Source organism: Suillus clintonianus, assembly GCF_016758775.1.
Source record: "Suillus clintonianus strain FC179 chromosome Unknown DEU56scaffold_121, whole genome shotgun sequence".
Classification (NCBI taxonomy): domain Eukaryota; kingdom Fungi; phylum Basidiomycota; class Agaricomycetes; order Boletales; family Suillaceae; genus Suillus; species Suillus clintonianus.
In genome coordinates, this window is record NW_024539345.1 from 58197 (window position 1) to 82031 (window position 23835).

The window sequence follows — 23835 nt, forward strand, 5'->3', positions numbered from 1 at the left end:
CCTTGGCAGTCTAGGAAATTGGTGCTTGGATCAGTCATAACGTTGACTGGTTTAATAAAGTGGGCATCACCATGGTTGACTCGTTCATGAACGGTTGAGCCGTCGACTACAATGTCAACGTCAAAGCATTAGTCCTCAATCACCTAGGGTTAGTATATTCATCAGCTTAGCACCTGAGGATAACTCTATATTCAAAAAAAAATTACAGCCGGCATCACCCCGCATCACACAATCGGACGGTTTCCGAGACGAACGACCGAGATGCTTTAAGTTCAGTCAGCACAAGTTGAAAACTGCGCTCGACTTTGCAAGTAAATAGGTATGAATATGGAACTCAGCTCACAGCGATGAAATTGTACCCTGCTATAGCTACTGAGAACCGTCATTGGGAGACAATCGACAAATCATGGCAAGGAAGGCGGCCGATGCTATCCCTCGAGCGGTCCAGTTTGGATATATAAACAAACGAGATGTTTAGCTACCAAAATGTACTTGAAGGTTGAAGTTAGGGCCCAAGTTAGGTAGAAATCTTTGAATCCCTCGTGCACCCAGACGTAAGTGGGCATTTCGATTTAGTAGTCGGAAAGACATAAGCAGGACATCGACCAGTGTAGCCGGAGAATATGTGGATGAGAATGACATAGGCTATCAGTCGGCCAGCTGCTGTCAGGTGATTGCACCTCTGCTGACACGTTCCTCCAGACTTGAAGTGCACTCCCCAACAAGCAACACCTTAACCGCTACACAACTCAATAACCACATCGGCCAGAGTACATGAGTGAGTCGTGATGTAAAAGTCATCATAAAGAAAAGGAACAGACCAACTACACGTCCAAAAATATTCCCGAGAAATATTTCTTCACGCCTTCTGCACCATGTACGATCGCTCCAACCACTCCGTCCGGGCGTATCACAAACACCTTCATCTGGCCAGCTTCCACCAGATAAGCAGAATGAGCATGACTCTCCTGATCAACAAGAACGAGGTCAGCTGGGGACGCAACAGGCGTCACTGGTGTGGATGAAGGCAGAATGACTGCTGATTGCACGACACTTTTGTCGTATGCTTCCAGTGCACCCAAGACTGGGGAAGAATCTTCGAGACTCGGCACGAACACAAGTACTGTGTGCAGCCATGGTCTGTACAGGCCAAAAAGCGTCTTCTGGTCAGACTCTCCGCTCCCCACCTGCAACAGATTCGGTGCATCAGGCGCTCTGTCCCCAGCTTCCAGATGCCCCTCATCAAGCACCCCATAGGCGTTGATAGGTCTCTCCTCATTTGGCGTCACAAATTCATCGAGTACGATGCTGCTGAACCGGCAGTTAACACCGAGCATGAAAATGATGGGGCCTCGGCGAATCGACGTGTGTCCGAGCCCTGACGATATTGCATGATTGAGAAACAAGGTGGTAATATCGAGCATTTCGGAGATGACAGGGAGACGCTCAGCGGTGTATGTCTCGAGAAGAGACTTGTCGGCGAGTCCTTTGTCGACGAGCGCAAGCTTCCATCCCAGATTGAACTGGTGTACAGCCTTGTCAGTTGTATCGTACATGTCGCATTTTCAAGACTCACAGCATCTTGTACACTTGAGTTGAGTCCCTGTTTATAGAGAAATGAGAGAGTACCGCTATTTGATGAGAGCACACATACCTGACCAGCGGTTGGACTGTGGACACTGGATATATGTCAACAACAGTTTGCTAAGAAAGCACTCAAATAGACATACTGAGCAGCATCTACGACGACTTGCATCAGCACAGGCACATCACTCAAAAATGGAACCACATACCACCCACAACATACACTCGACCCTCGCCAAATTTATTCGCCATGCGGATATTGGCCCTAAAGTTAATTGATGAAAACGAATCCATGTACACAAAATGCAAACGTACCTGTACTCGCTTGCCCAGACTAGCTTATTAAAAGTGAGCTCTGTCGGTATCAATGATGTAATGATCTCGAAGATAAGCTCCTCGCTCTGAGCGACCTTTGTCAAGTCGAAGTCACAATGATACAAGAAAAATTGCCAGCCGTCCTCGCCAATTTCGTCCGTTGGACGCAATGAGACGCTGTGCGTCGTCAATACATCTCCGAACATCAATGTCATCATACATACCTTCGTTCTTGGAACTTTCCAAATTGATGCCAATACTTTTGAGACGGGATCAGGAGCGCTTTTTCATTGAATAAGTAGAAATCGGACGCACCGATCTATCAAGACCAACGCCCGTTAAACGAATATCTCCGGTGATAAATCGGAAATCGTCTCTGGTCACGCCCAAGAATGTGAGTCCGAGTTGTTTGCGAACGACACCTGCAAACCCGAATTCAGTCTCATCCATACTGCTGCATCTGACCGCATCTCACTTTTGCCACCATCAGCGCCGATTATCCACTTGGTATCAAAAGTTTCTAATTCGCCGTTCTTTGCTAGAACAGCGGTAACGCCCTCATCGGACTGCTCGAACGAACACAGTTCTCCCAACTCGACAGAACAAGAAAACCTCTGTAGGTGCCGTCGCAGAATCACATCTAGGAGCTGTTGGCCCATCGCCTTGTGACGCTAAAAACACGTGTTCAGCATGGCCGCTTGAAAAGACAGCGGCTCTGCGTACGTATGGTATTGCAGGCGTAGGTTCACTATTTGGGGCCACCCAAGCTTCCCTCACGATTTCGAACGTCCCTGGCTTGTACGCGCGGACCATAGGGGGGACCTTCCCCAGATCGTTGACTTCTGGAACATTCAAGAAGTTAAAGAGTTCGAGGGTGCGTGGCTAGATCGTGCGGTCAACGAGACCACGGGAGATATGACGAGCGAGTGTGTGACAGACCATTATTCCGGAACCACGCTGTCCGATGCGGGGGTTGGGGTCTTTGTCGATGATGCGGACCGGGATGCCATTCTGGAGAAGTGTCAACGCTGCTACCAGACCTGCTGGCCCAGCGCCCACCTAAGAAAGAGGAATTCAGCCGATATAATATCATGAGCAGGTGACTTACGACTAGCACAGGAGGACGAGTGGAATTCATATGTAGAGGTTGACGAGTGTACGATTTTTTTGGCTATAATCGCGTCTTATAACACTGGCACGTATACACAATCAACCATCCACGTAGTTTGTGCTGGCATAGTACTATTCCACTTGCCAACGGACTAAATGAGCATCGGACTCGGAGGAACTAGGGGTAACCACCACCTCGTCGAATATATATTCGGTAACGGAGATATGCTCAACCTGTAAAACCTTGACCTCCACACTCGCTGGGCAATCTCCTGACAAGCAAAATTCTCCAGTACACTCCATCAAGACGCTCCCGGTCTCCTAATTCCAAACATCGCGCAAAGGTGTAAGAAACTGGTGGCAAACTGGCGACTGGCCCCTTCGGCTACTCGCAGCACTCCTAAAGTTGCGTGAGGGCAAGTTGGGTGTGTTGATTATGATGGGCCGAGAAGGCTCAGGAGGAGCGCCATCATTGCCTCAAGCTTCGACTAAGTATATATGTTCAAGCAAGGGTATCACGAGCAGAACCCTGAGATAGCAACAAGTTGGCAACGACGCAACAACGACGTCAAAAGCTGACACGAAAGCACTAGTCGGAGTTTGAAGGTGTCTATCCAAAACTGTATTTTACAGTTTGCTACAGTTGACCCCGAGTTGTCCCGAGACCGTCGTCGTTATGATGCCTAGGCCTGATCTGTCCATCTACAGAATATGAACATGACCACTGTACTAAAGACCATGGTCATTAACACACCATCGTTGAGCCATGCATATGGACAAGAAGATTTTGCAGGGGGTCTGGCTCTGCACCACTCGGGATCAACCTGGAAGTTTCCCGTTGCTCACTACATCGACAGGAAAATGCTGAGTGGAATCAAAGTGGAATATTCCTTATGCCGCCTATTAAAACTTGCGATAGAGCATCTGGATCTCAAGCTATAGCCTGAGATAATAGCTAGTGGGCCGAGCGTCCCCGGGCCCTGCCAGTGGCAGAATGGATAACCATTAGTTTCTCCTAGCAAGAATAGTCGTTCGATAATCATGGTTAATCGGTATACAGCTAATTATTCTGCCTTTCACGGAGCCTCGAGGCTACCTCTAACGATACAACTGACTCTCCACCGGCCTTTGGTGCCCTTCCTTTCTCTTCCCAGCTTCTCCCCGCCTCTTCTGCCCGCTTGCGGCATGTTATCACTGTATAACGACTTTACAAATCTAGTTCTCCACGATTTGGAATTCCCCTCTACGCCAGGCCTTCCTTCTCCCTCCTCCTAATTTCTGGCTTCTTCGCACGTTTTCTTCTACGGTTTGAGTTGCTGCGTCTCAGTCCCAGCAATTATCGTTTAATTCTTTGGCATTCCAGCGATCCAGCATCAGCTCCGCATCTCATCGTCCGTCCTTCAGTGGTGATTCTGCGCAGTGCCCTATATTCGAGGCGAGCTTGCTACCTAACGAGCCGTTCTTCGATGACGTACGAGAGGATCAGGGGTCTGCGAAGTAGTCCATCAGTACAGGCACGTCACAGGCAAAATCGACCTCGAGTTCGAGCTCGGGTGAGCCCACCCTGCACGCGCATAGCATGCAACGCTCACATAAATATACGTGACTCAGAATGCGACCAAACTGAACTCGATTTCAAAAGCAAAATCAATCTCTCGTGCCAGCAGGTCCTATACCAATACGTGAGGACCTTGGTCTGTCTTTGTGACGAAGACGGTGTGCTCTCCAGCGGTGACAGGCCGCTCAGTGGGTGCGAGAAAAAGCACAAGGTTTTAAATCTGGGGCGTCGTGACACATGAACCCTCGTCGTCATTTCACTAATCCAAGTGGACGATTGCGCAATTTTCCCTTCGTTTGGTTTATGCAGGGGATTTTGGACCCCCGCTGGCAATCTCAGTGGCAGATGACCATTTGTGTCCATCCTCTAAATTCCTTGGAGATTGCCACGAATCTGTCAGTTCCCCTTGTCGATGTGTTTCGCGAATCAGTGAGATCGCTACACCGTTCGGGGGCCCGCATCTGAATCGGCGGCCATCATCGCCATCATATGCGGTCTTCTAGTAAACCTTATTCCCACAATTTGCAAATTGCGTTGGATTAGTCTCTGGGCTCGGCGACTGCCACAAAGCTTTCAAAAAACCTACCAATACGTCAAGCTTCTCAACAAGCGGCCACGATACTGTCTACAAAGTTGGTCATATCGTCGATGATGGTCCTTGGCAGGCTCTAAGGGGCATCACATACGCTTCCGTCTTCGCTTGCTGCACGTTGTTAGTGTCGTGCGTGCGGTCGTTTGCATCGACTCTATCGGGAACGTGATATTTCGTTGTGTGAGACTAAGATTTTCTATCTCCAAATAGTTCTCCAGGAACATGCGATTGAAGCAAACTTGAATGCAGTGACCTTGAAAACTGCTGCTGTAATGAGAATTTACTGAAAGGGAGGAAGATATCAACCACAACGTGCGGTGAACGCAGCGTAGCGATATATATCAGAAGCCTACAAGTTGGCTCATGATGCATGATGAGCGCGCCTGTACGTCATCAATAATGCATGTCAATATTTTAATGGGCGACCGACGACCGTATCCTGGAATAAACGTGCAATTCATTGAGCGCAGCGGGCATCGTCCATTACATCAACAGCATAGATTATACATATATGTAAGAGATATTTCTACCCTAGGTCTTGGTGCAAGGCCACCTAAATAACGTAAACGGTCTCATTGACGAGTTGCAAGTTCGGCCAAAAAAGCTCCTGTAACGCGCATCAGATCTGTACATCAAAGATAGCAGGGGACCAACGTACTCCAATGAGGCTAAAGTGAGCAAGTCCAAGCTGTGCTTGCCCGGTAACGAAGGATGCAGGGATTTGGACAGAGAAGTCCTCATATGGGTCATACGCGCCCGACCCAAACTGCGGATTGAACGGGCCTGCATACAAAACAGTGCCCAAATCCCAATTGAGGGGGAGACAGTTCCCAGTTGGGCAAGACTGGATACCAATGACAATCGAAATCTCCTGACTGCCAGTGATAGTGTCCTGAGAGCGCGCGGAATTATTGAATATGAGGCTATGAGAAATGCGTGTTTGAAAGCTTACCGGGCGGCCGATTTGGACAGTAAAGTTGGTACCAGCAGTGATACTGGAGCCGGGCGTAGGCAGGTTAATGAAGGCGCCCTGCGCACAAACAGACGCTGCCATGAGAGCGGTGGCAACCAGCGCTTTGATTGGGAAGTACATTATAGCTGTAAGTGAGGAAGAGTGAAAGTTCTTGTGCAGGTCTTGGAGAGATGGGGAATACATCAGAGGTATCGAAGTTTATATGCGCTGAGTGAGTCCTACATTTGGTAGTCCCCGGACCGCGGGGAGCATCTCATCTAGAGGTGTAATGTCAGCGCCCCATGCAAATGCATAGCACTACAACGGGACGCAAATGCCGCAAGAATGAAGAGGTTTGACTAGCCCGAAATTTTCATGACCAAGTAATGTAAAGTCAAATAGGAATGTACGGTTTCCATACTACTTGCCTGCCCGCTACCTGCGGTGCAGCTTGAACTGTGCCATGAGCTGAGCAGGAAAGGGAGCGGACATTAGTGGACATTTGTGCAAAAAGATCTGCGGGTGCTGCCTCAGCAAATCAGCCTCGACATGGATCTTTGGCGAGGTACTCGGATCTGAACGCAAATTTATGCTCCTCAGCATGGGGATTTGTATGAGGCGCCGGTTACTCGCTGACTACAATCAACATTTTGAAACATGTGGTTCACGTTACGGCTGGTAAGGCAAGCGATCCAGTTCACCTGTCCCAGTGGAACCGGAACGAGGCAGCAGTCCCGGTGAACGACAACCGCAGCATTATCTGGCAGGTTCCATGAAAGGCAGTATAACTGTGCACGCGTCCCCTGTTTCGATGCATTGAAGGTCTTCTTGCCCGTGCCCTGAAAAATGTGATTTGAATGACGAGCAGTCCGTGTTCGGATTCAAGCCCAAGTACTGCGGTATTACCCCCGGCGCTATCATTGGTGCGTGTCTGTGATGGTTCCTGGCGTAAGTCGGTGCAGCGCATGACGGCTGTTATTGGAATGATTGGAATGGTGTGAGAAACGATGACCGCTCCCTCTGGGGAGTCAGTGTTAGCCTTAGTGAGCGATCCCTAGACGGGCCATCATGATGGCAGGGCTATGTCTCTATGCAATGAAATCAGGAATGGCAATCGATCTGAGAAGGTTGTACTATTGGAACATGAACGCCGCTCGCCGTGTAAGAATCCATAAGTCGCTGGGTGGTACATTGACGGCGTGGTTCGTCATCCGCCGTCCGAACTTATCGGTGGTGTTCCAGTATGTCAAAAGAATGTTGATATTGGCTTCAAGTTAGCGGCGCCGGGAACCAAACTTTTGTACTTGGGTCTGTCGCGAGTGAATAGTTCCCCGTACTGGGCAGACCAAATGGAAGAAGCAAGGTGCTTGTTCTAAAATGGTTTCACTGAGGACGTGTGCATCGCTTGTGACGGTATGAGACTAGCAAGTACTTGGTTGGAAAGAAACATCACAAATGTGTCACACAACACAAAAAGAGACCAGGACAGTTCGTACGCGAAAATACTTGGTCCGTAGGAGGTTGTAGGAATTACAGAAACAGGTATAGCCGAATTATGTCTATGTATCGTTCTGCGATACTGTACTACAGCGTCAATATCCAAACAATCCATAGCAATGAAATTATCATGAAATTGTGATGGTGCGGTTCAGAATCTCCAACGAAGGGTACAACCCAGCCTAGACCATATTGTAAGTTGCGAGCACGCAGTTTGAACAATGCACTCACCCCGATAAGATTGATATGAGCAACCCCAATAAGAGCGGTTCCGGCGGTAATGCTGCTGGGAATCTGAACTGTGAAGTTTTCATACGGGGGGTTGTACGTCTCGTGGTACTGTGGGTTGAAGGGACCGTTATACAGTATTTGACCCATGTAATCAGCAGGGGAAATGCACGGCGCTCCTGGGCATGACTGTATGCCAATGACGACGGCAACTTCCTCAGAACCTGACAATGAATTCTGCAAAAAGCAACCGTTGATGGATGGACAGGGTACGATTGCATGTCAGAGACTTACAGGTTTCTCTACCTGAACAGTCAAACTGCTTCCAGGAGAAACCGAAAGACCCTGTGGAGGGTATCCGATTACAGCGCTCTGGGCGAAAGCAGAAGCTACAAGAAGAGCGAGGGAGAGAACTGACTTCATGGTGAATAATTTGGTTAAATTGGTTAAGACGGTGTAAGCCCACCCTTTATATGTTGTCCGGCGCTTTAACTTTGGGATAGAGGGCAGCGTTCGCCGCTCCATCCAAACCATGCGTGTCAGAAGGTCCCAGTGCGCCGTGCCATCCAAATATGCTCCGTTGGCAACGTGATCGGTAACAATCCATTCCAGCCTAGCGGAACACAGAAGTCCTCCTTAATCATGGAGCCGGCGACATTGAAAAAACGGTCATAAAATGCGCAGTTTTCATTCAAAAGTAAAATGTTGAAGGCTATGTGAACGAGTGAGCTGGCTGAGCGCGGCAGAGTTGAAGATCAGCGCATTAGATGACTAATACAAGTGACTAAGCTAATTGACGAATGATCGTCTAAACGCAGCTTCCATCCACAGCGCCAGTCTTATTGATAACTCTGTTCTGCAAGACCCATGTACAGCTACATCAACCACCTTTTCACATAACCACGACTGGTTCTTGGCCACCATCAGATTTGCCTCGAAGTATTACATGCTGCAGACGTTTTCAACTTGCGCAAGGGCCCCGAGGTCACGGTCGTGCTGAACAAATCTAATGGCATTTTGGCATGTCATTCTCCTTCCACAGTGGCTTTTCTCTCTTTGTCAGTATTGTTTTCAAGCAGTACGCCACCTCCGTGGAGGTCTTTCAAGAACCTACGGATGCAGAATGAGCATCGCAGATACAAGATACACGACAACTGGGTTGCATCCCCGTATAATTTGGTGCATTCATTAAACATTTCTCAAAATGAAACTTAGTAGACTAGTCGTCGTCTCACTTTTTTGGGTATCGTCTCCGCACAACTGGTGTTTATCATGTCACCGTTAGCAGGAACTTATCTGTCTCTCCAGGAAAACATATTACGTTCACCATCGAGAAACCAGTGAGTTGATGAGTCCAAGTGCCACCTCGAATTTACGTTGTACAAGGACTCATTGTCTACTTGAGGAAGTAGCTGTTGTCATTGCCATCCACCCATGCGCATAAAGTCGTTGTGCCACTCCGGCGTAAGCGCTAGGCGAAATTATCTACAGCCTGCCACCGGTTCCTTTTAATCCCTGCACGAGTTCCAAACAACCGAACCAAGATTTCAATATTAGGATCCCTCAGTCCATGAACAACGGCTGCGCCCTTTTCACTGTCACTTGCCCTCGTTGGAGTACTCGTTGCATTTTATGACTCGTGTAAGAGCCAATGCTGAGTATGGTTAGGCTGGCCCCATGCACCAGATGGAGTCAAAAAATGTGTCGGTGGTAGCAAAGCTTATTTCACAGCCTGTGGATGATTCATCGCAAGGCAGTATTACTTTGGCAAGTGTAGTACTGCCTGGTGGCCCATCACATTCCTACGTGACAGGATGGACTTTTTTGCGAAGAAGAAATGGGCGCAGTGTAAACATGACCCGTTCACACTTGATCCCTTTCGGTAACCCCTGACCGCCCCGTGGGGGCACCTGTCACCGTCTCAACCAGACATAAGAATTACGAATACATCGTCCTCCACAGCCTCGAGCTTGGCACACACCCTAACGGTGCGATGTGCCCGTCACGGATACATGCTATAGAGGTGGGCGGTAGCCCGCAAGAATCTTCGACTTCAGTCTCCCTGCAAATATAGCGTGGAATTGCGATGAGGATTTCAAGTATCTTCCTCGCTCCCATTTTCGCTGTAGCTGCTCTCGCACAAAACGTTTACATCGCAGCGCCCGTCCCAAATCAGACAGTCAGCGCTGGAAGTAACTTTACCGTTGACATCGTTCGACCGGTAAGCCACCAAAAACAATCTTATCCCATCTGGATCACGCATCTAAAGTCGTCTACAGGATTTCCAGTCTTCAACGCAAGAAGTAGCTGTCGTGATTGCAATCCAATCGTGCAATCCAACCTGTTGGCCAGGCGAGGCACTCGGTGACATCCTCTACAACGGGCCTTACAGCCCACAGGTGCCCAAACCAAACCCCGGTAATCTCCAGCCGTACCAGAACTTTACTGTTCAGGTTCCTTCTTATTTGATGGGCAATGCCTTGCTGACTGTAACGCATGTGGCGCTTATCGGGGTGAGCTCGTGATCGTGATCGTTCACTGACAAACTTAATGCTGACTACATTGCTGCCAGGCCGGGCCCATTGCGTGGATGGAGGAAAAGAATGTAACGGTCTATGTTCTTTGATACGCCTGTGAGGAATCAAGCATGTCACATCAGCTATTCTGATAGGAATATGCAGTACGAATTTGAGATGACGTTCCAGGTCTGTAGTGCCATCGGCCGCAGGGCAATCAAATGTATGAAACGGCACTGTGCACTTCGGGGCGTTTGCGATGAGATCTATGAGTTATCACCGCAGAATAAGCCAACAGATTCTATCATAGCAGTTGTTCCTAAGCAAGGCTACGATCGGTCCACCAGCTCCCCGTTGAATTCTAGAACGAACTCCAGCACTCGATCGATCGATAGTCGGTTTTGTCTTCGTCATTTCTCCCAGGAAGATCAAGTTGGATCATTTCGGGTGCCCGCACGTACTACCTAGTGCTTGAATGGGACTCTGGTCAAATACGATCATAATCATACCAAACGATCTTAAACAACACACCTGAATGACCTTCCTTGCAATTCGCAGTGATCACTTAGTATGCTATGCGGCCTAGACTTGTTCACATGAACGTATATGCGTTGCAGCGAACTACATACAAACTGGAAGTTGGGAACTTTGAGTCAGGCTGAACCTGCAATAATGAAGTTACGCTCGAGTCTAAAAATAGCACTCCCAGTCTCCCACATCAACCACCAACTCTCTTAGTCTCCTAACGAGCACCCATAATTAAAGTGATGGTACATTTTAGAGTCTTCCTCGGCGCCCCGTCCATCAGTGATCTCAACAAAGCCCCAGGTTCGTACACCTGGAAGACCATCGAGCCTCCTTCAGCAGAGGCCTCTCAACCACTACTATACCCTCCCGCAACACTCGAGGCCGCGAGCAGACGAATATCCTTGCTCTACCAGAACATCATATTCGACGATGGCGAGGAAGAAGAGGAGAATGCTGGCCTGAGCGCATGGCCTGAGGGAAGTCAGCCTTTGATGAAAGGTATGAATTCTACATAGCTCTCCGATCGCGTGCTCCACCTCATTCGTGCAAATAGAACAGACGACGGTGATAACCTGGCCTCCGACCCCTGTTGCCGATACCACCGGTGCACCCTCCTTCCTGCGCACATCCCAGTCGCAGTCACAGTCTCTGCTTGCTGCAACGTATGAAACACAGGAAACCACTTCCGTGTCTTACTCAGACGCGTCTTCTATAGCCCGCTTCCCGCATTTCCAGATCAGCCTTCATAAAGTTTCATCTCTTGCATCGCTCTACAGCGAAAACATCGCAAGAGGGAGAAAAGTGAATATATTACTCGCCACGCTAGAGGTAGAAGGCCCTGATACAGTGCGTGTGAAGAAAGGCCCGGACGCAGGGAAAGAAATCTCAGTTCTCAAAATGATTCTGGGTGATGAGGATGGCTCAGTATGCAAGCTCACCGCGTGGCGTGACGTCGCAGATGCTTGGGGTGCACTGGGCCTCAAGCGCGGAGACATAATTTACATAGAGAGTACGTATCGTATCGCCCTTGCGATCGCATTGCGTGAACTAACGTCATTTCCCATCACACAGACCTCGCACCAACGTGCGAGCCAGGCAGCTCGATCACCCTCACCGCCTCGCCATACAACAAGCCCACCGCGGAGATATGCTTTCGGACCATGCCTTACACACGTGAGGACAATCGCCTCCGGCCGGACCTCCGGCTCGGGCAAAGCGACGCCGCCGTCAAGAAGGTCGCTGCACTGGCCCAGTGGTTCGAGCGGATGGCTGGGCTGGTACACGCGCGCTAGCTTGACATGTATCACTAAGCATTACCGTGGCTACCACGTTTGACGTGGAAGTTTGGTGGCTCATAGTCCTACTTTGTAGGATGCTGTGGCGCAAGTTGCCGGTTGCGCTGGCATGGCCGACGTCATTGGCACCGGGCCACCGGCCGCGAATCTCGATAACACAGATGGCTTACTCGGTGATTATGCCTGCAGGCGCAGCTGCACGCAAGTGTTCTTTCATTCATTTCAACGCGTACACCCAGAGTCATCAAACACCCATGCTTATAATAGATATGACAATCCGCGTTTCGTTCCGCACGCAGGACAATGCCAGCACACAGGTCCATATCATCGTGTGCGCCACCGCTTTGGCCAGAAGACCATCAATACAAAAGCCCACTCGGTTTGCCTGTGGATGTGGATGTGGACGCGGGCGATGGGACGCCTTGACGTTGGCCCAGGCGGACTATAAAGCTCATCATCGTTCTCCTTGCCTACCAGTGTCCTCGTGCAGTGTCATCCGCGCCCATCTATATTTTGAATCTCCCTCTGATATGCCTCTTTCACAACGTGCTGCTACAAGCTTCCTACACATTCCTCCTGTGTTTACAAATCTTCAACGCAGATTCAAAGCTCGAATGCATGCACCCTCCGTTTTCGAATCTCATGTGCCGAGTCTTCTTACCCTGAAGCGCAGGACTTCTCATTCGTCCACCCGCACGCAAAAATCAAAATCATCCCTCAGCTCCAGAGCCACGAAGCGCAGGTCCTTCCTTCCATCGCTAAAGTTATCTTCACCCTCGTCATCCTCCTGGTCTTCCGGAGACACGACGTTCAGTCTGAAACCTGTGGACTCTGATCCAAGCGCCGAATCGACCATGCCCGATATTATTGTTACACCGGCGAGCCCCGTTTGCGCTTCAGCGCTATCATCTCATGTGCGCTGGTTTCCGTTGCATTCGATCGATTAATTCTGACCGTTTGACCCAGCCCCCGCTCGGGACTAAAATTACTGATCGGTTCTGGCCCGAAGAAGATTTTGAAAACCACGATCAAGATGAAATACTTGGAATTGGCAAGCTTTCGTCACCACTGATCGTGAATGTGTTGTCACCTCCTCCATATTACCGACGTTCCCAAACAGTCATCGTACAGCAGGACAACATACTATCTAGGTTTGTCTTCCAGATATGGCTGCACTTCAAGTTCAAGAACGCTAATGGGGTACTCGTAGTGATAAGTATCCCTCACATTATAGAAACCAGAACGACTCGCGCCCTATGGTGTTCCCGTTCTGAGCATAGAATCTGTGATTTAGATAAATGGTATCTTACCATCGCATTAATCAGACCCATGGTCTGCCTGTAGACTAATTTCCATACTGTATTCCAATTGTTACACTATCTTTCTGACTTGGTTTCTCTTTTATTCCTTACTTGATCAACCATGCAAGTCGGCTCTCCACCGCGCACGTCTAGTTATGTTAACTCGACCCGTCGCTGGACAGGGGCATATGACGCTCCAAACCCCACTTTAATAAACTGCGCGATACACAACATTGTGTGCGCGATATGACATTGAGTGCGCGATATACAACATCAAGTGCGCGATAAACTACTGAGTGCGCGATACACAAGCATCAGGAAAACGTCGGAGTGCTTTTTTTGCCTTGTTCTACTTGGTGGACTGCATAAGGAGGAAAAGGAGACTTAAGCGTGGCAAGGAGACTTAAGGAATACAAGAACATATAATCCCTCGTAATAAGCAGATACAAGGAGAAAAAAGGAGAGATTTTTTATTTAAGTCTAAGTAAGATTAAGGAGGCATGTCTCTAGTCACATGAGGTAAACTACAGCGCCGCATCACAAAAACAGCGGGCGAAACGAACACGAACTTCTTGTGTTTCGATGGCGGTTGTACTGGCGCAGGTTCGTGTTCTGGAATACCGGGTGATGACGGCGATATAGCAGTACAATCCTCCATACCTGGTGGCAATGCCGTTAAAATGGTGAGGGAGGGGGGGGGTCATTAAAGCAAGCTCACCATCACCAAACAGCGGGCGAAGCGAATACGAACTTCTTGTGTTTCGATGGCGGTCGTACCAGCGCAGGTTCGTGTTTTGGAATACCGGGCGATGACGGCGCCGGTACAATATGGCTGGACAATCCTCTGGATATGATGACAAACTTTTTTGATTCCATGTCGGAGACAATCTCAGCAGATTATTCTCGGTCACATTTGAGCTTCGCAGCGGCTAGTGAAACCCGGATTACTATATAGTAGTAGTAAGCCAGCTTGTATTATTCATTGTGAAAGGCCAAAGTGCCTTTGATCACGGGCGAAAGCTTATCAGTCGCACGGCTGACAGTCGAGCCAAACTTTGGAGATTTTGGCTGCGCAGTATACTAGAAATAGAAGTTATATACATTTCTTCTCATTTCTTTCCCTGTTGTATCGCGCACCCGACGTTGGGCATCGCGCACTCAATGTTGTATCGCGCATTTGGTTGTGTATCGCGCACTCATGTTGTGTATCGCGCAGTTTAATAAAGTGGGGTTTGGAGCGTCATAGGGGCAATTGTAACTCGTCCAGCACCATCCGAGTAGCCTCGACAATAATCTCCCACTCTACCTTATGTAGTCTCTCCTCATAAGCCTCTATCGCCTCCCCCTTCACCACCTCCACTCTCCTCTGAATCAACGGCTCGCCACGATCAACTTCCTTAACCACGCGATGCACCATCACACCCAACTCATCCACCTCCCCCTTCTGAAACGCCTCAAACCCCCGCTCAACCGCATGCGTCCCATCAAACTGCCCAAACAACGCCGGATGGATATTAATCACAGGCACCTCCCTCTCCAGCACCTCCTCACCATCCAACACCCGCGTCCCCTTGAGTACATCCAGAAACCCCTCGCTCACGATATGCATCCACCCCGCACACACGACCGCATCAGGCTTCGCGCGCAGCACGATCCGCGCGACCTCCACATCGTAGTCCTCGCGCGTCTTTCCGGGGTTAGATCTGAGGAACGGCTGGAGGCCGATGTAAGCTGTTGGGATCGGGTGCGGGTGGGAGGTGGAGGCGCGGATCAGGCCGCGTGCGTTTTTGCGGTTGGAGAGGACGAGGACGATCTGGGTGTTTGGGAGGGAGGGGGTATTTTGTGCGTCGATTAGTGCTTGGAGGTTCGTTCCTGTTGAATGAAGCGAGGGGATCTGGATGGGCGTTTGGAAAGATCGGGGTGGGACGTACCCTCTCCTGAGATGAGGACTGCTAATCGTCGTGGCGATGGTGCAGTGCCAGTATTAGTGTTAGGATCTTGCATGTCGCTGGAATAAGCTTTGAGCTCAGAAAAAGGCGCTTGTCTGTGAATATAGATAGTACCTTGCACTCAATCAATCTGCAACGGGTCACTGTGGGACTCAATACGTTGTGACGCAGTGCAAAGTAACGGCTGATAACGGCGTTATTATGGAGTTATTACGTACATAACATGACGCTATTGTCATACCTCATTCAGACTTAGCAAAACAAATTATTTAATATTTATAATTTTAGATATTTCATAATCGCGGAGCTTAGCATAAATGAAACGCCTGCGGATCCCTAAAATAACATTCTGATAGACCCTGGTAGACCCCAGGCCTTGAGGCAGCAGCAGAGCACAATATTTCCAAGAAGAGCACATACGCTGGGTAAGTTCTCAAAGATGGGAATGGGATGCCCGAGCTCCCCGACGATGTCCATGGCACGATGTAAATTAGAATTATATGTAATGAATAAAGTAAGTGCAGCACGATATAGCCAATATTATCCCAGCGAGCGTAAACCACGAGAGGGAGTGCGTCTTTTGCGATAACAGAACACATCTATGCTTTGGATTTGACACAGATGATACAAATCGCCAACTGAGCTAATAGGTAAAGATCGTTTATACTGCAAGTTTTGAGTTAGTTCAAAAAGGAGGGTTTTCGTTACTTGGTGGTTAGTGTTACATAGATAGAAAACAAAACAAACAACAGCGGAAGGGAGGGCGAGCAAGTCGGTGAAGCTATGCATAATAATAGTGATCAAGCAAGAGGCCTCCGAGGCAAAACGAGAGGAGCGGGTTATCGAAAGAAACGTACATGACAAGAGGGGGTCAGAGGATAGCAAGCAGAAGAGAAAGTGATACTTTGTCCTAAAAGTCCCAAGGCGTCCGTGCACGGCACGGGTATTGTGAGCACCGCCTTAAAAGCTCATAGGCCTCATATCATCATGCCATATCCTCCGCCATTGCCAACGTTTATTGGGCCGCCCAAACCTTGCTTCGTCATCATACTTCCCATCCCATCTTCGATCCTCCCGCTCCACGACCCAGCAATACCAGTGTTGATGTGGAGGTTGCTCAGGCTCAGCCTTTTGGGAAGACCATAATCAGGAAGGGCGTTCGCAATCTCGTAGTTCATAGAAGCTCCATGCGATGGTGAGCCGTATCCAGAGCCGGGGCTACTTTGACCAGATCCGACGGAAGATGTGTCGTCTGTATCACCGACATACCCCATGGCGGCGTGCTGCTGTTGGAGCGCGAGCATCTGCTGCCGCTTGAGATTGGCAAGAGCTGCTTGGTCACCAAAGTGATTGCCGGTCGTTGCTGATGGTCCCATGTTGTGCGAGCCATTGGGAGGCGTGATCAAGTTACGCTGCGCCGGAAGTTGATGGATTTGCTGCGTGTTATAGGCATTGTACATATTCGACCACGCTTTCAGATTATGTTGTTCCATTGCGGGTTGGTGGTGTCCGACATAAGGGGCTGCGGCGAAGTTAACCCGAGGCTCGTAGATCGAAGGCATTTCTGGGTTCTCGAAGGAAACAGAAGAATGCATCTGAGCGATCATGGGACCGCCGTGCGAGTTGGGCGGACCGCGTGGCATCATATGAGCGATGTTGACATCAGTGGGGGGAACATTCCCATGTGCATACATGCTGTTCTTGACCATCGGCGCAGAGGGCATAACATCCTCAGTGTCGTCCATGGCGTTTGGCATCGAACCAGCAAATTCATCGTCACCCTCCTCATATCCGTCATACGCCTGTCCTTCTTCATCTTCTTCACCGATGACAGCTGCGAGAATTTCGACTTCGCCATTAAGGACCATGGTAAAGCCTTCTCCACGAACGGGCTCTTCCACACAGGGAAGCGCAGCACGATCACGCCATTCGTTAAGTTCCCGGCGAAGGGCATCAGATTCTAGCTTCAGAGCGCGCAGCTCCCGCGAAGCAAGGAAGCGGTGACGCCTTGACGCGTGAACGTGTGCAATCGAAGAGTTGACGATCGCAGACTTGGATGGTCTGCGGATCTGGGAAAGATTAGGAAGCAGCGCAGCCAGATCCTAAAAAGAAAACGTTCGGATCATGATTCTTTGATTCAAGAAAAATGAGGCTTGCCAAGAATCTGCCGTTGAGAGTCTCTCTGCGCTGTCTCTCGACTGCATTGTGAGTAGCGCGCCTTTCGGCGGTGTTAGCTCGGCGACTGGGTTTCCGCTTGACCTGTGTAACAGCGCCATTGGATGGGGCTGTGATAGAGCTTTGTGATTGGATGTTGTTGTTCTGCTCAGCGGAAGGCGCCAAGGGCAGAGACAAAGTTTGACCGGCAGCAGGAGTAATCGGAGTTTGAGGGGGAACAGAACTCTCTACTGAAGAGGGGGAATTACCAGCAGATGGAGTGGAAGAGGAAGCGATTGGGAGAGTCATAGCCATTGAATGAAAAACAGGGGTTCTACAAGGGAAAGTACGAGTATAATTGAGCGATAACACGAGTAAAACAGAGAAGAGTTGAATTCCGGCGACAATAAAGATCAGCCGGGGAATATGAATTTTACAGGGGGATGTTGATAAGAACAGTAGGATACGCGAGTTTCCTCAGCGGAGTCCTTTGACTGTGGGGAATTGAGGTTGTACTTGAAAGCGGGCTGTGCAAGTAAGGCGGTTTGGAGATACTGCTGTAAATCAGAGTAGCGAGCGAGCTCAAGCGTACTACTGATTGGTCCTTTGAGGTATTTGGGATGGTTGAAAGGGCGGATTGTGAGAAGCCGGCAAGGGTCGCGAGATCTGTCGAAAGTGACTGGAGGTCAGTGTCTTTTTTTCCATACAAGTAAGAATAAGACGAACTACAAGCGGAATCCTTGTTAGCGGCGAGGCTTATCGGGGATGAGGGGGAAAAGGGAGTATGGACCTCAAAGGACCATGCAGAGAAGGGAGGACGAACGATGGGGTAGTAAAGTCAAGGAGACGTTGAGAAGACGACACTTTCAATTCATATCAATCGGCTAATTCCGCTTTATTATTTTATCATTTTTATTTTCCCAGATATCACAGACCTCTCACGTATATACCTCTTTCGGGTCTTATCTAGCCGATGTCACCGACGGTTGATGCCGGAGAGTATTTGCTCTTATTTGTATTTGTTTGCATTCATCCCTAGCTGACTTTGATACTCATCAGTGCGCTCAGCCATGGGCTCTGCAAGTCACAATAATACCCGATCCCCGGGCACTCCTTGTAATTTTAAGACGCTCCCTTTACGTTGTTCAACACACGTTCCAATGAGTTTCGCCCTTTGATCTCGGATTCTGACACTGCAGTGCCTTCGGATCCTCTTGCTCAGGCTAGCTAACCGCAAACGGCGTTGCTATCACCACCGAAAACTTTGCTACTCTTTCTATGTCTTCCCTCGGTACATCTCCCATCGGCCGCTCGCCGTATTGCGGTCTCTCTGTTCCCCACCATACTACTTTGGCATGTATGTAGACTTTGTTGTCGTTTCACCGAAGTTGTCAACAGGCTCATATGACAGATCTCGTAAGTCAAGTTCCGAGATTTGAAACGCACTGATCTGGTGACGTTAATCATAGCATAGATCAACTCGCCTCTTTGTTCTTCTTCAGGTATTTACTGCCGAGCCATGGCAGGTCATGGCAGTGTCAACTAGCAAATATTGCTCCCTCAAATACAATTCCCCTTGGGAAATGTGCTCACACTCTGTCAAGCGCTATTTTCTTTCCCTCCACTTCCTCCGGTATTTTTGTGTATACTTATTTTCGCGCACCACAGCACCGGCACAATGATCTTGGAATCAGTAAGGTATCGCAATGTGTTACTCAAGAACATCATGAGAAGATGCGCCAAAGAGGCTTCCGAGAAGTTCTACAGCGCATATTACCTTGTTCGTTACACAGGAGCAGATCCATCAAAATCATGAGGATGATACGGCCGCCGCGAGCGCAAAGAAGCACCCTGCCTGAGAAAACCCGGCAATGTCTTGTAATCACAAGCCAGAGACATATAAAAGTGCCTTGCCTTAACCTCGCACTTTCGCCTCCATGCAATACAATCTGACGCCCACTTGTACTGTAACCATTCACACGGACGGCGACTATCCAAAACGTTTAAGTGCGGTTTGACACTGACAGGCGTCGAGGCGAGACAACGTTCTGATAAACGCTGCCTAACAACCCTACGTCAAGTCAATCCGCCACTGATCATCATTGGTTTTTGACTTTTCAACATATTCGCGAATCTGAATCGTCGGAACCACATGTATCTCCGTTATTCCGGAAAAAAACATATTCTCCTTTCATGGTTTGTTCAGAGAGAGAACTTAGCGGAAGACTAGAAGAAGCTTAAGTCAGGTATGGTATTTGTTCCGACCATTGGATTTTGAGTTGCAAAGGCACGTTCGTCAGACGGGATACTCTTTCACGTTGTATTACGCCCAACGCTTCAACGTAACCGTGACCTTCTGATCCATTTGAAGACGATTACATTTTCAACCTGTCAACTGACATATTACTCACCTTTTCTCCGCATCCTTCATGAACCTTGGCGGTGCCGGAAATTCGCAGGTCAGATGCCAACCTTGCCAATTATGTCCGCTCTGCAAGCCACTTCAAGCGTACTGCGCCCCCTGCTTTCGAAGTGCCCTATTCCGAAGTCAGTACTCCCTTTTCCCGAAATCTCTGCTCGTCTACCACAGATCTAGAGCATGTCATTAATTATAATCACACAGAGCGGCCTCTTTAATAATGGCTGTTTGCTTTTGACGATACGATGCGACTTATTTGGCTTAGGGCTATCTGCGCTGGGTACAGCTGATGCATCGGTGATACCTCGATGTAGCTCCAGTGTAGAAATGGGGAGATGAATCGATGATCTACTGGAGCCCCATGGGAATGCATCGTCGATGAAGGACGCTTGTGAAACGCCCTTGGTTTTTACGGCGTCCGTTTGTACGCATGCAACACTTACCCCTATTGACGAATGTTGTGCATGTGACGCGAACTTCAAGTGAGTTACTCACATCCATTAAGTCGACTGCATCGTATTGACCAGCTGCGGACTTTTCAACTTCCCGCCAACTGAGTACTAGTGAGAGTACTGCGACTCGCTGAAAGTACCGCAATGTTGGTTTCCCCCCATATTTAGTTCATGACGACTTTTTTCATCTCAGCACGCGAAACAAAGTGATGAGTTTCCCCGGGCCTTGTTTCTTGCGCCTCGAGCCCGTTTTGACGAGGCTTCTACCATAATTAATCCTCAGGATAAGTCTTCTTCATCCAATTTTCACCGTCTCATCTCGATTGTCACAAACCTCAAAGGCCTACCGTGGATGGTCACGTTGGACGGAATATACGCTCTTAAATAAACATGGAAATGAAAATCAACCTCCAGGATGTCTGACCCAGCCTTTCTATGAGTTTCTCACTGAGGGATGTGTGTCGAGAAAGAAACTGGTTTTCCAAATAGTTCAACGACATTTGCGAAGTCGGCAGTCATGCATCACGCACCATGGTTATTGTATCGCACTCGCACGCACCGCACTTTGGGGCCAAGTTTTGGTTGGAGGTAATGTGGGGGAAACGTCAAGTAAAGGGCGAAATTTCACGTCATAACCACGATATAACGAAGTAGCTATTATCTAACTTTTTGTCCAAGCAATGAGCAGCTAAACACCAAATAAAGTCACTCGTTTTCCATGAATAAATGTGTTGCCATTATTTGTCCCATTCGAAGCAGCCATATTCGTGCTACTAATCAGCCTATTGCTATAGCTTCTATCCCTGCTCGAACACGCCTCCCATCTGCTGGAATAATGAGCAAGGCAGGGCCGCGTGTAAACGTGCCTTCGCACTCCAATGTTGCCCCCTTTAAGCCCTCTAATACCGGGAATCCACGATCGGCCCCTGTCGCAAAGAAAAGGAAGCCAGACTCGAGTGCATCCACAACCACTGCCAAACGAGCCCGTCCGCTAGCGGGATCCTCGAGGTTTCTCAACCCATTCCCATCCACGAACCCTGCAGAACCCCCCAATGCTTTTGAGCCTGGAATAAGTGTAGCAGAGTCGGAAGAACTCACGAGACAGCTGCAGCTTCGCCACCGCTACAGGACTCCGGAAACGAGAGATGAGGACGAGCCTGACCGTGACATGGATGGGGTTATAGATGACATTGACGCATTGATTGATCCAAGTCTTTGCAATGAGGGTGAGTGAAAATAATAAGGGCCGGTGTGAGAGTGTAGTGACCCACTTGTTTTCAGACTCGGAGGACAACAGCTCAGTTATGCTTTCTCCCGTCTCCTCCCCTCTACTACCCTACTCTCGGCCACTCGCGAGTCCGTTCATTCCATCTGGACGGACAGCCATAACTAGCTTGCGTGTGTCCGCGACGCCAAGTTCTCGCCCTGCTTCAGCTGGCTCTTTCTTGCGAGGATCCACTCCATCGTCTGATGCCGTCGGGAGTCGTGCATCTTTGGTAACTCCAGCAAGCAGCGTGTTCGAACTGACACATCGACCATCTGTGCACCCTGCAAAGAAGAATAATCAGCCGGCATTCCGAACTCCGGAGTTACCTACTACACATCCAAGTCGGGCTGGTTTTTCAACAGGAAACGAGGTAGTACAGCGCCGTCCAGCTGCATCAGGTACCGCCAATCAACAGTCAGCAACTGCATTTGCAAATCCACGAGTACACACTACCGTATTTTCGGACAGACTGGCTAATCTTGATTCCACTGTCCTGGACCTTGCTGCAAAAGTCGATCGGTTGTCGTTGCAGTGCAGATCAGCAGCGCTCGAACCTCAAGTCCAATACCTTATCGAAGAGAATGATATCTTGCGAGCGACAGTCGATAAACATCACGTTTCGATCAAGGAGCTACAAAAAACAGTCAACGCGCAACACAACTCATTGCAAGAGCTCCTTACACTGATAAATACTCGTCGTCAGTCGGAAAGTGCTGTTCCGTCAGTCAAATCTGTGGAGAAGGCAACCAAAGCGGTCCGAGACAACACTTTCAATGTGAGTATATGCGCCGTGATAGTGTGATACACGTACTTACAAATGTTTCAGACTGCCATTAGACAGACGTTCTTGCACGCAATGGGAATATCTGACTCCAAACTGGCTGCAGCCCTCGAGTCTCTTGAGGAAGGTGTTTTTTGGCTTAATTGTCCAACTCGAGGAGCCGTGGTTCTCCGTCCGAATTTTGATTCTTCATGGACGGAAAATGCTGCATGGAGGGAAGACATGATCCGATATGTCCGGCAAAAGGCATGCGACGTGTACGGGCAACTGCGTGAAGAACACCTGAAGAAGAAAAACGATGCCGACATTACGAAGCAGTTGAAGGAAGTATTCGAGAATATGAAGGATGTCATAAAGAAGGGAGGAAAAGGGACTGATGCGACAGAAGCGAGAAATCGAAAGCAACGACAGAATGCCCGAAAAGTTCGTGTGAGTACTAAAGGAATGCGTCGGAGTCATGGACACTCACTGACAAATGTCGTAACTCAGAAAAACAATGAGCGCGCAGCTGAAGATGTGCGTAAGGAAACAAAGACGAACGATCCCGAATGGGACTGGTTCTATCAAGCATGCTACCAGTCTACAGACGAGTCGGACACTGGTCTGGTTGCGAAACCATCAGTAGATTTCGAATCAGATACAGAAAACGCACCCAAAAGACCCGCAAAGTCCAAGAACATAGATGCCACCTGGACCTCTCGGCCCCCGTCATACCGAGATACCCTGGTAAGCAAAATCCTGCGATCCAAGTCTTGATCAGCTAATTTAGTGCGCTTGAAGGTTAACGAGAAAGTCGTCCAAATGAATGTCCTAGTCAGCAAAAAACGAGTAGAACGGGGCGGAAGAAATTTCAGTGTTCCTGTCGTTAGAGGCGAAGCTCGTGAAAAAGATCTCCCTCGACCTGGAAATGGAAAACCAAAGATTTTGCGAAGGTTTGTTTGTCCTGAGTGGCTCGCCAATAATTCAGCGCAGGACGGTCCTACTCGAATCTACCGGAAGGACGAATCAGAGGAGAGCATTACAGATGTTCTCGTGGATGGAACTCGAGATCTCGCGCATCCTCCAACTGACTATGATGGTATGGATGGTGGCACAGAAGCTTACGACGGTGATGAAGAGGGTCTCGAAGATGACGAAGGCAACATGCGTAAATCTGCAGGTACCAATGGTAAGTTTAAAATTTGAACTCTCCTCAATCAGGACTTACATGTACTATTCATGAAGATGCAGACTTCGACGGTATGTGCCCATCACGATCATGCCCTGACTCTGACAATTTAGCTTCGGTATAGATATATACAGATAGCTTTCCAACTTAGCTTCGAAATGATATGCAT

The 23835-nt window shown here is 49.0% G+C and overlaps 10 protein-coding genes across 10 annotated transcripts; 5 read left to right on the top strand and 5 right to left on the bottom strand.

The window, feature by feature from the left end:
• Positions 1 to 824: 824 nt before the first annotated feature.
• Positions 825 to 3037, bottom strand: DEU56DRAFT_918003 (FAD binding domain-containing protein; the record flags this gene model as incomplete). Its single annotated transcript, XM_041358062.1, has 12 exons — positions 825 to 1523; positions 1577 to 1603; positions 1655 to 1679; positions 1731 to 1740; positions 1794 to 1849; positions 1900 to 2076; positions 2124 to 2158; positions 2215 to 2321; positions 2375 to 2570; positions 2623 to 2781; positions 2839 to 2958; positions 3008 to 3037. The coding sequence occupies 12 exons, from the start codon at positions 3035 to 3037 to the stop codon at positions 825 to 827; spliced, it is 1641 nt and encodes a 546-aa protein (XP_041203063.1).
• Positions 3038 to 5622: 2585 nt separating this feature from the next.
• On the bottom strand, positions 5623 to 6529 carry DEU56DRAFT_833223 (uncharacterized protein). Its single transcript, XM_041354642.1, has 4 exons — positions 6355 to 6529; positions 6112 to 6293; positions 5818 to 6051; positions 5623 to 5766 (listed from the first exon to the last, which is right to left on the bottom strand). Exons 2-4 carry the CDS (start codon positions 6250 to 6252, stop codon positions 5713 to 5715), a joined length of 429 nt encoding a protein of 142 aa, XP_041203064.1. The 5' UTR covers positions 6253 to 6293; positions 6355 to 6529; the 3' UTR covers positions 5623 to 5712.
• Positions 6530 to 7468: 939 nt separating this feature from the next.
• On the bottom strand, positions 7469 to 8502 carry DEU56DRAFT_833227 (uncharacterized protein). Its single transcript, XM_041354643.1, has 3 exons — positions 8131 to 8502; positions 7840 to 8073; positions 7469 to 7790 (listed from the first exon to the last, which is right to left on the bottom strand). Exons 1-3 carry the CDS (start codon positions 8368 to 8370, stop codon positions 7737 to 7739), a joined length of 528 nt encoding a protein of 175 aa, XP_041203065.1. The 5' UTR covers positions 8371 to 8502; the 3' UTR covers positions 7469 to 7736.
• A 1324-nt stretch (positions 8503 to 9826) lies between these two features.
• DEU56DRAFT_89430 (uncharacterized protein) lies at positions 9827 to 10515 on the top strand. Its single transcript, XM_041356364.1, has 3 exons — positions 9827 to 10057; positions 10116 to 10349; positions 10409 to 10515. The coding sequence occupies exons 1-3, from the start codon at positions 9923 to 9925 to the stop codon at positions 10460 to 10462; spliced, it is 423 nt and encodes a 140-aa protein (XP_041203066.1). The 5' UTR covers positions 9827 to 9922; the 3' UTR covers positions 10463 to 10515.
• A 455-nt stretch (positions 10516 to 10970) lies between these two features.
• DEU56DRAFT_89454 (uncharacterized protein) lies at positions 10971 to 12233 on the top strand. Its single transcript, XM_041356366.1, has 3 exons — positions 10971 to 11378; positions 11434 to 11889; positions 11952 to 12233. Exons 1-3 carry the CDS (start codon positions 11120 to 11122, stop codon positions 12170 to 12172), a joined length of 936 nt encoding a protein of 311 aa, XP_041203067.1. The 5' UTR covers positions 10971 to 11119; the 3' UTR covers positions 12173 to 12233.
• On the top strand, positions 12096 to 13698 carry DEU56DRAFT_89470 (uncharacterized protein). Its single transcript, XM_041356370.1, has 4 exons — positions 12096 to 12791; positions 12849 to 13089; positions 13142 to 13326; positions 13386 to 13698. Exons 1-4 carry the CDS (start codon positions 12253 to 12255, stop codon positions 13447 to 13449), a joined length of 1029 nt encoding a protein of 342 aa, XP_041203068.1. The 5' UTR covers positions 12096 to 12252; the 3' UTR covers positions 13450 to 13698.
• A 940-nt stretch (positions 13699 to 14638) lies between these two features.
• DEU56DRAFT_89483 (phosphoribosylglycinamide formyltransferase) lies at positions 14639 to 15611 on the bottom strand. Its single transcript, XM_041356372.1, has 3 exons — positions 15540 to 15611; positions 15408 to 15484; positions 14639 to 15348 (listed from the first exon to the last, which is right to left on the bottom strand). Exons 2-3 carry the CDS (start codon positions 15478 to 15480, stop codon positions 14717 to 14719), a joined length of 705 nt encoding a protein of 234 aa, XP_041203069.1. The 5' UTR covers positions 15481 to 15484; positions 15540 to 15611; the 3' UTR covers positions 14639 to 14716.
• Positions 15612 to 16213: 602 nt separating this feature from the next.
• Positions 16214 to 18084, bottom strand: DEU56DRAFT_89508 (uncharacterized protein). The gene is made up of 2 exons (XM_041356379.1): positions 17583 to 18084; positions 16214 to 17527 (listed from the first exon to the last, which is right to left on the bottom strand). Exons 1-2 carry the CDS (start codon positions 17892 to 17894, stop codon positions 16403 to 16405), a joined length of 1437 nt encoding a protein of 478 aa, XP_041203070.1. The 5' UTR covers positions 17895 to 18084; the 3' UTR covers positions 16214 to 16402.
• Positions 18085 to 18652: 568 nt separating this feature from the next.
• DEU56DRAFT_833241 (uncharacterized protein) lies at positions 18653 to 19725 on the top strand. Its single transcript, XM_041354644.1, has 2 exons — positions 18653 to 18995; positions 19049 to 19725. The coding sequence occupies exons 1-2, from the start codon at positions 18984 to 18986 to the stop codon at positions 19259 to 19261; spliced, it is 225 nt and encodes a 74-aa protein (XP_041203071.1). The 5' UTR covers positions 18653 to 18983; the 3' UTR covers positions 19262 to 19725.
• A 1443-nt stretch (positions 19726 to 21168) lies between these two features.
• DEU56DRAFT_927028 (uncharacterized protein) lies at positions 21169 to 23790 on the top strand (the record flags this gene model as incomplete). Its single annotated transcript, XM_041358597.1, has 7 exons — positions 21169 to 21676; positions 21732 to 22492; positions 22544 to 22927; positions 22988 to 23224; positions 23279 to 23666; positions 23723 to 23737; positions 23780 to 23790. 7 exons carry the CDS (start codon positions 21169 to 21171, stop codon positions 23788 to 23790), a joined length of 2304 nt encoding a protein of 767 aa, XP_041203072.1.
• Positions 23791 to 23835: the final 45 nt, after the last annotated feature.